The sequence below is a fragment of the Mugil cephalus genome, chromosome 10 (genome assembly GCF_022458985.1).
Source record: "Mugil cephalus isolate CIBA_MC_2020 chromosome 10, CIBA_Mcephalus_1.1, whole genome shotgun sequence".
NCBI classification, from domain to species: Eukaryota; Metazoa; Chordata; class Actinopteri; order Mugiliformes; family Mugilidae; genus Mugil; species Mugil cephalus.
The window spans coordinates 27179356-27191431 of NC_061779.1; the positions used below are offsets into that span (position 1 = coordinate 27179356).

The window sequence follows — 12076 nt, forward strand, 5'->3', positions numbered from 1 at the left end:
TGTCTGCTAACTGGTCCTAAGATCACGATTATTATTATTGAGATCAAGAGAAGCTAGACTGGATAAACATACATCTGTCGTACACACATACAGTACATCTAACTAAGGCATACATGTAGAATCTAATTGTGATACAAACCAGAGCTCAAGACACAGCTGATGCAATATATGGATAAGATGTATTAGATTTTAGCACGAATAGCACAAAGCACTCAAGGCAAGTTTTTCTTGGGTAAAGTTTTCCAAATGAAAAGAGTTGATTTCATATTAACTTTGTATTTGTGTACTCTGTGATAAATGTGTTGCCATCTTTCCAATATTTAGCTCAGCTTGTTGAGTGTCAGAAAATTAAAAGAAAACTTTGTTGTCATTTAGTGGTGCTCATTAAAACAGCTTTTTTATTCCACCGTCTGCTTAGTAGTTATGTGGTTGGGTGACCTCAGAACAGTTTATTTTCTCGGCTGTGTTGTTTTTCATCCTGTTGTCATGGGAGGTGTCAGACTGACTCATGTTCATTTTGTCCTTTGTTTTCGGTCTTCATTGGACATTGTGGTTATGTTATAAATGTCACTTATCCTACACTCTATATCTTATGTCTGTGTTTATGTGCAGTTTATACGCTGGAGAGTGAAAGGGTGTCATGTTCACTGACCTGCTAGTTTATAAGCTATTTTACCATTTTACCATTTTACCGTCTGCTTCACTTTATTTATGTTGTTTTGACTATGAGTTCCCACTTGTTATTTCTAGCAGACTGGTGGCACTCTGCCTCTCTTTTTACTCACAGGGAGGGGAAATCTCTGTGTTTGTCCTTAATTAATAACACTGTCGGAGAAAAAAAGCATGTTGACACAATTACATGGTGGGGATTAATCCAAGATGAGCACATGGGACTAGTTTGATGGTTAAACATTTGCTTATAGAATAAATTGTGCATGTTAAAAAAAAACATACATTCATCATGGTGAATTGTATGATCTGGTGACATTCTTCCCTCGTTGATGTGAGGCTACAGCCAGTGGCTCTTGAGATTAATTTAGTTTAGCATACACACGGTGAACAGAAGGACACAGCTGGCCTGGCTCTTCTAAGAAACAGAATCCACCTGAATGGAGAACCAGCACATCATGGCACATATCCACCTTTATTCCACACAGAAATGACATTACATGACGTTCAATATATTTCTGATTTAACCAGCAGAAAATCCAACAAGTTACTTGTTTTTGCAGACAGAAACTAAAGTTTGTGTTGAGAAAAATGTGAAAATTATTAACAGCTTAATTCAGTTGTGTTTTGAATATTTGGTTACCGTTAGAATACATATAGAACAATATATTAACTGACTGAGTCACAAACAATTATTAATATACAGCCTAAAATCCCTGGTAAACTTTGGCTATGCGTTTCAAATGAATGTTTTACAGCAGAAAAATAACAAACAACAGTGTTGTTGAATAGAACCCATGAAATCAGATCACAGCACAGCACTGTGGTCATATGACACCAGTAACTAGTTGCTTCTGGATTGTAATAATAATCACTTAAACCCAGTCTTCACATTCAAATAGTTTCTGCTCACTCACTGGAGTGTTGTACGTCCACACTTTCACCTACTGTTATTTGCACAGATTTGCGTAGATGCTTTAGCTCTCTGACATTTGAAAACAATCAAATCAATATGAAGGAATGACAGATACTATATGTCATGATATGTCTCTGCTCTAACGTCCTGCCATCAGGTAGAATTTGGCTGTTGGGAATACTGAGATTAGAGAATAGCAAAGTACTCTGGTGTTAATATCTATGACAGGTGGCATATGTGTTAAAACACAAGTTTTTAGTAGGTCCTGTAACTTCTAATCCGGACTTGCTAAAGTCATTGCTTCCTTCTTTCTTTTTTTTTCTTCTTTCTTCTTGTTTTGTCTTGATAATACATATCTCTTCAGATGTCTGTGCCTGAGATGCATGCCCTCGTGTGTTTACTGCCTGGGTGATTAGTTCCACCTGTGCCACATTACCTTCCTTCACTTGTGTATTTTGGCTCAGTTCTGTTGAACCTAATGTGCTCTCTACCACAACCCTCCTATGATGTTTCCATTCGCATATTTTCACAGAGGCATCATCACATTGGGTCCCATTCCAAATTGGGAATTGGTGACAAATTCATCATGAATCTGCATCATTGCATTGTTTAAATCAGTGGAACTCACACATCAGTCAGTCAGAAGTGAAGAAGGTTTTTAAGAAACTTAAGCAAGTCCTGTTGTCTAAATTGCAGCTTATGTTAGCATTTAGCAGCAGTAAGGTTATATTTTCTGAACTGAATCAAACTGTGGTCTGGTCCACTATGACTATGACTTGTAACATTTGATAAATCTAAAATATTCCCCTAACCAGCACAGTTGACTCACCATCCACTACTACCACCTGCTACCAACATCAATGCAGTTAAAAAATATAGCACCATTTTGTTTGAACAGCATTGCCTCTGAAAATGTATCTGGATGAAAATTATGTGTTACCACACCAAGCACTAAACTTCATCAAAGGTTTGAACTGGTTTATAAAAGTATAGACTACACTCTAAAGGTATTCCCAGTTGCACTGTGTCATAGCGCATTTATCGACTATACTCATTATCTCCACACTCCTTAATAACATCCTCCCGGAGAACGCTGGTTCACATCTGGTCCTCTGCACATTCTGTGGAATCACAGTCACAAATTGAGGCATTTCCTGTTTTTGCTGAAGCAGAGACATTAAAGGTTTTGAAAAGGGAAGGTGAAGTTAAAGGCTCTTTGTGTGTGTGTGTGTGTGTGTGTGTGTGTGTGTGTGTGTGTGTGTGTGTGTGTAGAGCAGACCTACAAGGCAGGAGGAGGTGCATTTACTATACTCCTCCTCCTTCTCCACCTCCTCCTCCTTCTCTTCTCTGTCTGTCCCTGTCACACATTAAGGCACTAGAGTTAAGAATCAACCCGTACACCCTCACTCTTTTATATCAGTATTTTCTGTACAAGCAAAGCCATGGATTATCACCATCTTCTGCTGCTGTGGATCTGCTGCCTTCTGCCAGGTGAGCAAGCAATCAACAAATTACACAGGTCAGAGAGAGACAGAGCTCAAAGCTTCAATGTGTTTATAGCAGACAGGTGCTGCGGATGGACTGTTGGCTAGATGCAGATTTCAGACACCTGTTGACATGGCAAGTATTAAGAGCACCAGTCAAGGCTACAGTGCAAATCCTCAGTAACTAATTTCTCCAAATTGGCGACAGAGAGAGAAAGATACCAAACACTGTTGATTTAAGGGATGAGTAGTAACATCTCCATCACCATGGCCCTGCTGCTGCCATAAAAACATAATTTTACAAATTTGACCACTTCTGTGTTTGTGTTAGACTCAGAGACCATTTCCCTATTTCCTCTTATTAAGTTGTTACCATAGATTTCAGCTGGAGTACTATGATCCCACTGGTCCCTCAAGTGAATCAGAGTGTTTCCCCCGTGGTTAAAGCCTGCGGGTCAGTAGCTGTTCTCGCTGAGGTTATGAGAATTTCTCCTTGAACTAAGAGGGAGAATTGATTTTTATAGCATGTTGTGGCTTTTATTCTGATCATTAAACAACGCATCAGTCGCAACATTATTGTCAGTCAGTGGTTACTAGTGCCACACAGCAAAGCATCACTTACCACCTGCTTTGCTCAGTCTATAACACACAAGCCACTCATTCTTGTTCCATTTTATTTTAATTCTTTGCATTTGGCTTAACATACCGATATAAACAGGTGGGATTATAATCTTGGTAAATTCTGAATCCTCCTTGTATCATATTTCAATTTGGAAAATATACAGCATGTGATGGGATCATTTGTTACACCCATTGTGGACTGTGGAAGTTTTTAAGCAGAATAGTAAATAGAATGACCTCCCATTTGAAAGCTGCTGTGAAACTTCACAAGCACTGTATGTCAAAATAATTATATTGTACAGATGGGAACACCTAAAATCTGGTTGATTAGTAAGATTATTATGTGGTCAGCTTCTGCAAGTGTGTTTGAGGAGTAATACAAAAAGGTATTGCACCAACTGTCAGGGTTGTAACTTTTAATCTGTTCTGTGCTGCTTGTCAGGGGGTTGAAGAGTTATATTGTGATCAGCAGGCTGCAATGATTTGGACCCAGTACAGTCATCTGCCTGCCTGCTGGAGGAAGTGATGCAGACGACATTTGGCAATGAGCTGCTGTTCATTAAATCATTCCCATTTTTTGAGCTATTTATTTCCTAATGCTGCATCTAATTTTGTAGCTTTTGGAAAAACACAAAATTCCTTAGTTCTAGTCTAGCAAAATAAAAAGGACGTTGTATAACATGTTTCTGCAGTAGCAGCTGTTGAGGTAATATCTGGTCTCAATTATATGAACAACTAGACACAGTGAAAGATCACCCAATGAGCACATAATCAAAACAGAGAAAAGTCATAAAGTCTGCTCGGCATCATAAAGAATTTTTAAAATATTACATCATTGACAGAGAGGTTCATCCAAATTAGTCAAGAAATGAAGACAGCAATAGCAGACTGTCAGACTTGGATATGGATCTTGTATAGTTGCTCTGGCAAGTCCCTATGTGTATTTTGCCAACATTTCTGATATATTGAGTTGGTCCTTGGCTCATTTTAGACAGGAGCAAATTCCTTTCAGCTGAGAGGAAACAAACACATCTCAATAACAGTGACAATACTTTCTTTTCCATTGTCTTTTATCCTTTTTGTATTCTGCAGCCAAAATCCTCACTGCTGTCTTTTCTGGCAAATAATCCCACACCGCCTGATGAGTTTTCCACACATTTTGCTCATTTAGACAGCTGGACAAGACAAACTGGAGCACTCTGAGAAAATACTTCAACACAGTCAAATACTAAGATCATGCTGCGACCAAAGGGTAATGGCCTTCTATGGCAGGAAATTAGAGACCAGCACAAGAACAATATAAAGCAAAGTCATTTAAGATTTATTTGTGTATTATTTACAGCTAAACAGCTAGCGCTGGTCCATCCCTTTGTACTTTGTACCTCAAGAAAGATGAGAAAGATAAGTGAGACACTGTAAAATCTGTGTGCCCTCAATCTTAGAGGTAGAAAATATGACACACATATACCTTTGACGTCACACAAACAGGGGGAAGCCCTTGAACAACATCAAGTAGCTCCTGTGTGAGAATGTTGAGATGGTGGAAAACTTGACTGGTTCTAGGTTAGGGGCCTTTTTGTGTTAACTGGTGATTATAAATTAGCCATATGCGTGAGTGGAATGGTTTTCTGTCTCTCTGTGTTAGCCCTGCAATAGATCTAGTCACTTGTCCAGGGTGAGGTGGGGTACCTCTGACCCAATGACACCTGGGTTAGACTCCTCAAGAGCATAACAGTTATAGAAGATGTGACTCAGAAAGTCACAATAAGACTCAACAACATATCTTATTGAGTAGGTCATCTAGTTTGTCCACATAATAGTCTCAGTCAAGGACATTCGGACTGAAACTAATTTCTCTGCAAGCTACAGTGAAGAAACTGGCAGAGAACAGCCGAGAGCAGGGCTCACTACTTTTGGACACCATTTTTAATTACATGTTCAGTCTTGTGTAGGGAAAAACATCCCATATGACAATTAATCTTGTGTGTATATAATCATTTGCTTGTAGTTAAAGCTATATATCAACCTGGGGTTCGAATCTGGCCCCTAATCCTTGAAAGGCTGCATTATCATTCTTTACATACTGTATGTTACACTGCCTAGCTGTTGTCACCAAAAAGAAGGTCACACACGTTAAGATTTAGTTGGAGCGCCTTCAGCTTTGATTACAGCAGCATTCGCTGTAGTATTGTTTCAGTAAGCTTCTGCAGTGTCACAAGATTATTTCCATCCGGTGTTATATTAAGTTTTCACGAAGATCTTGTATTGACGATGGTAGAGTCTGACCACTCCACAAAGTCTTCTCCAACACATCCCAAAGATTCTCAATGGGGTTCAGGTCTGGACTCTGTGGTGGCCAATCCATGTGTGAAAATGATGTCTCATACTCCCTGGACCAGTCTTTGACTATTTGAGCCCCATGAATCCTGGCATTGTCATCTTGGAATATAGTCATGTCTTTAGATAAGAAAAAAGTCAATTGATGTAATAACCAATGAATGACCAACAACCTGGTCATTCAGTATATTCAGGTAGTCAGCTGACCTCATTCTTTGGACATATTGTTGAACTTACACCTGACCAACTGTAGCAACCCCAGATCATAGCACTCCCCCCACTGCCTGGTACAGTAGGCACTGGACATGATGGGGCATCACTTCATCTGTGTCTCTTCTTACCCTGATGTGCCCATCACTGTGGAACAGGGTAAATCCAGACTCATCAGACAGCACGATATAACGACTGGACTGCAATGCTTCCATTGCTCTAGAGTCCAATCTTTATGGCCCCTAACAAACCACTGTCTCGAAGACAATGTACTGTCCTTCCAGTTTGTAGTAATGCATTGGATAGTTCTTACCCCAATTCTAATAGTTTGTCACATTTTGTTGTTACCAGAGAAGATGTGTCAGTATCACCTAGAGAAATTCTTCACAAAGTCCAGAGTCCAAAGATCCTTGAGCTACAGTCTATGAACAGCATCTACACATTGATGTGCACTTCCTCCTGGTGCAAAATAATGGTCTGTTGGAAGGGGGCAACACCATCTTCTCTGTCTGCAAATAAAAACTATTACACAAGTGCACTGTTTTGAAACTTATCCATTTTTAACTAAATATGGAAGTTTGAGTTTCACCATTTCACCTATTAGCCCTGACAGAAGCTCTTTTAGTCAGTGATGACATGTCATTTGAAATTTGCAGGAGACAAACCATTTCCATTACCAATGAGTTTGAAGGTAAACACAGAGTTTGTGATAGTAACTGTGGAGAGAAGGTTTTCCAAGAAGAAATGATGTGCGTTGAAGCTCACTTCAACACACATCTCGCTCATGTGACTGTAGAAATGACAGAATATATTAGCCAGTGCATATAAGTCAACCTTCCCTTGAGAAATAAAGTGAGTCAAATCCACTCATCTCCTGTATTTCAGATCTTCAGCTCTGTTTCAACTTTGATACCAAGAACTTTAAGATCTTCTCTGGTTCTAAAGAAACCCAGTTTGGATATACAGTTCAACAGCATGAAGTTGGAGGACGCCAATGGTGAGAATACCTATTTTAATACTTTAGTACAACTGTTTGCTTGACACTCTTTAATTCATAACAATTAAATTAAGACTAGTGCAAACTCCAATAGCATTTACAGATATAGCAAACTGCTAAAATTGACTTACTAACAAGTAAGGTTGAAATGCATAATGGCCAACCTTTTGTAATCTATGGCAAGAATCTGTGGACATCTGTTCTTTTTCTGTGGATATATATATAGTGTAGTGCCGTGTTCTGTTTGATCATGGGGGTGGGTTAGGGTGGGGTGGGGGTATGCTTGGCATGCATGTGTATAGTATGCTTAGAGTGTTGCGTTTGTGTTGCATCTTTTTTGTATGAAAAGTGCTATATAAATAAAGTTAGATAGTTGATTGATTGATTGATTGATTGATTGATTGATTGATTGATTGATTGATTGATTGATTGATTGATTGATTGATTGATTGATTGAAGCCTGTATTAAACTTGTTTAGGATATTAGGATGACCTGTAGCTGCCAGATTAAAGCAGAAGGCTTGAGGCAGAGATGAGATGGAGAACAAGTTGTCTATTTACACATTCAGTCAATGTGCAAGGTAAATTTCTAAATGAAGCAGTAAGGCAGAATTTAGGTCATTATTATCAGCATGATGGCCTAAACCTGGAAATTAATAGTGTAAGCTTACTAAAAACAGCTTTCTCAAAAACCTGTGTAATGTGGGTCCTCTTCATTACTAAAAATTCATAAGATTCAAAAAAATACATTCATGTTTTAGGGGCAATTGCAGAACATAAGGTAGAAGATCAGGAACAGTTAAAAATGTCATACATAACAGTGGCTTGCTGTCACATGACACCTTGCCCTTTATTGGTCCATGCAAATGTCATGCTAAAGGTTGGTCAGCATATGTCGCCATATTTAATTGAAATGCTTCGAAACGCTGAACCATTTTAACACTATTGAGTCATATTGATTAAGTGCTTCGAAAAGGTTTGGTTTCTCCATTGCTACTTGTAACCATATGACTTAAGGGTCGTAGATTATATAGGTTTGTGTGATGGGCAAATGTACACTACCAGTCAAGTTTGGACACACTTTTGTTTGACTGGTAGTGTATGTCATGAAATGATACTTTTCTTATCTTTGCTGTGTCTCCCTCTCATGTGTTCAGGCTAAAAGGTGCCCTGAAAACCTTCTTAAATATACTGGGAGAAACCAAATGTAATTGAAGAGAAGGACAGTAAATGCCCAAATACCAAATAAGACTTGTTAGGCCTGAATGTTAGAAATGTATAGATTTTAAGTAGACTAACAAAAACAATGGTTAATGTGATTGAGAAAATGAATATATGCATTTGTATTTTACTTTTCATTGTATTATAGAGCTAGTGAAGGAGTCCTCCTGTCCTTTGCTCAGGCTTGAGGTTGGATTAGTGGCAGCCTATAAAAGGGAAGAAGAGCACAGCATGTACTGTGCACTGACAGTGACAGATTGATGATTGACTTGCTCTTACTTGGCTGACATCATGTTACCAATGCACTGCAGTGATTTAGTCTTTTTTGTGATGATTTGTTTTGGTGAAGAAACACTTGGCCAGTCCGCATCTGAGCCTCAACCCTCAGTCATATATGTAATGACATACTGATTACATGTACTGTATTTCACCATATAATGAAAGTTGAAAACAGATTCTGTTGACATAAATCAAGAAAGAATCAAGTAAAAAAGAAATGGTAACAAACAAAGACAACAAACATTACAGAAAAGTCCAATATGGTGTACTAAAATGACTTCTCCCATTGAATTTAAAGTCAATTAATCTGAGTGACACCTTAAATCTATGTGACATGGAAGTGTGAGTGTACCAAAGGCATCTAATGCTTAAGCCTTGGTTGTTAGTGACTGGAGGTATCAATAAAGCACCCTCAACTGTTCAAAACTGCTGAAAAAGTCTGCTAGACAAATGAGGTTTGATTAACTCACCAGTTTGTAAAACTAAAAGCAGCTCCTCAAATGCTTGTCTTATACTGTTTTCCTTGTTTGACCACAGATGTATGGTCAAAGATTATGTTGTGCAACATCACAGTTTACTGTGCTGTCTTATTTTATGTGGAAACATTTTACCCATCACAAATACCTTGCAATCCTGCAGGATTTCAACATCTTCCTGCTTTTGAAGTCTCAGGTAAATATCTGGAAACTATTTGCATTTTTCTTGGCTTCTCCTGTGTCTGGAAACTATGCGTTATAGTTTCTCTTTCCCAAGCCACCCATTTGGAAGCCTATTTCTTAGGTCGTATAAGTGTTATTTTAAAGCAGAAATGTGTCAATGGTATTGTGGAAAGTTATTCCACATGGTTCCTAGTTGTGTTCAACTTGTCTCTCAACTGTGTTGTTTACAACTGTGTATAGTGTCTCTTAGTTCCTTCTTCAGGTCCTTTCAGACATTTCTATAGGCTATCATGTTACCTGCCTGGAAAGGTGCAACATAGTTTGTGGTATGGAAAAACCATAATGGTTTTAGTGGTCAGTATGCTGCCTTTGATCCCAGGACAGGTTAGGTGTATACGTCTAAGTCTACTCTTGTGCAAACTCTTGGAACTGGTCTGTGTGGATTAGGCCATAGCTTACCCTTACTTTACTAACTGGGAGGGAGTTCTGTTTTTTAAATGGAAATATGTTAAATTAAATGCTTGTGTCACCTCTGTGAAACAGACTGTCCGGAATGCCATTTTGCAGCAACCATGTATGTTCATGTGGCAGAGAGAGGTAAATGGTCTTGCTCTTATATAGCGCTTTTCTACCTACTCAAATGTACTCAAAGTGCTTTTACAGTCAGAGACACATCCACCCAAGCACACACACAAGCACACACACATTCACACACCAGTGCCAGTTGCGCTGGGAGCAACTGGGGGTTCAGTGTCTTGCTCAAGGACACTTTGGCATATGGCACACTCAGGGGATTGAGCCGCTAACCCTTCGGTTCATGGACAACCTGCTCTACCTACTGAGCCACAGCCTGACATTCAGTCAAAAATGTCTTCCTTTATGCTTCAAACTGCAAATAAAGTTGTTATATGGCTGTCGCCCCACTGGAATCAATGCTGCTCGACTGTTGCTGAGGAGATTTAGTCACCTGGCCTGTGATAAGCAGCTAACCATCCTAAAGACTGCGGACGTGGACTTTGCTGGACAGGTTTTTTTTCTATAGTTCAGTTCTGCAGGCAGGTTTTTAATAGCACACATGTCATCGATGGGACTTCAGGCCCTTGCTCTTCAGGTTTATAAGGGGACAAACCCTACAGTCTGCCTGCCTTTGAGACAGAATGCTAATATTATACCCCTGAGAGCATTTGCAGAAAATGATGATGAATGATGAAGATGAATATGAATACAGCTCAGTTTATCACCCCAGCTGTGGGGGAGTGGCAGGAGGAAGGAGGTCAGCTTCTGTCATCACAACCCCTCGCCTCAATAATTTTGAGGCAACAGGGAACACAGTTGTTTATCAGAATTGTGTGAAGGTTTTGAACTTACACTCTTTGGCAGGGATGATGGATTTGATGTGGTCGGAGATTTATGGCCCAAATGTCTTCCCCCAAGTTTCTGTACAAGATGCCTGTGGAAAAGCAGACAGCAGACCTTCAGTGGAGGGTTGTACATGGTGCTGTAACATTTTTGGCCTGCAAAATAATAATAAAAAAAAGGTACACTGGTACACATACACTGGTGACTTGTTTGTCTTCTTCTGCTAAGTTGAACATTTGGTTGATGTGCAGACATCAGGCTCAGAGTACTGGAACTGTGGAGAAGAAGATAAAATGCTTCTTTTGCCTAGTGATAGCTTTGGAATGATTTATGTCTCACTGTCATGTGTCAGTAAAGGTTTTATGAAAACATGGCTTCTGCTTCCTTTCCCTGCATCTACTCCAGATAGGGGGGTGGAAGTTGCTGGAGTGGTGTCCAGCCTATAAGTGTTTAAACTTGATACCATCTTTCAATACTAAAACGTTTTTGCTTGTGTGTAGCATCCTCATGTTTGTCAAAAGTAAATCTAACACTCACAGGAAAAAAACAAAAAAATCTTTTGTTCAAATGAGAGCAGCAAGCCACTACAAGCTGCCTTCTTGCTTCATTAACACCTTAAGAAAAGGATTAATAACACCAAGGAAACAACCATGTTCAAATGTGTATTTGTTTGTCCAGGTTTACGATGTTGTGGTATGTTTGAGGTCTGCTGACCTGTGTTGACCTCAGTCAAACCTGAGGTCACGCTTCCTGTAATACATCTTTACAGAGCAAGCATGCATGCAATCTCCATGTGGGGCAGGTATTTTTCTTCACATATTCAGCAGTTATGTCAGGTGTGATCAACCACCACCATACCAGCATGTGTTTAACATGTGGGGACAACACAGGGCCCGTCATAGTGCAACACTGACCAATCTTTATGACAGTCAGTAAAGCACTGCAGCAAATACTGATCCATATCAGATAGACAAATACATGGTGTAGAACTTCAGTAGGTATTGAAGATCGAATACTCTCTTGTTGTCTATTGATCTACATAATTATAATCTATGCACTCTCTTAGTGTAAATAAGATTCTGTTTCAGATTCAAAAAGCTTTATTTGTCAATTTAAGGCACAAATGAGCAGCATGTGCAAGTACAAGGCACTTTAAAATGAACAAAAAACTAAAAATATAACACTGTATATAAAAAAGAAAAAAAAAACATGCCATAAATGTATTAACTATCCAAACAGTCCAATAAAGTGTCATATGAAATAGGTGCTAGAATACAGCATGAAAGCATAGATTACAGGAACTACAGATATGTAATTTTTGGGT

At 39.0% G+C, this 12076-nt stretch overlaps 1 protein-coding gene across 2 annotated transcripts in view; it reads left to right on the forward strand.

Moving 5' to 3' along the window:
- The first annotated feature begins 2952 nt into the window (after positions 1–2952).
- The window catches only part of LOC125015031 (integrin alpha-11-like), a 39902-nt gene continuing 30778 nt past the window's right edge, over positions 2953–12076 (forward strand). For both annotated transcript variants that reach the window (XM_047596668.1, XM_047596669.1), the window contains exons 1-2: positions 2953–3076; positions 7123–7234. In XM_047596668.1, coding sequence (XP_047452624.1) covers positions 3028–3076; positions 7123–7234 — 161 coding nt within the window. In that variant the 5' untranslated portion in view covers positions 2953–3027. The remainder of the gene's footprint in view (positions 3077–7122; positions 7235–12076) is intronic.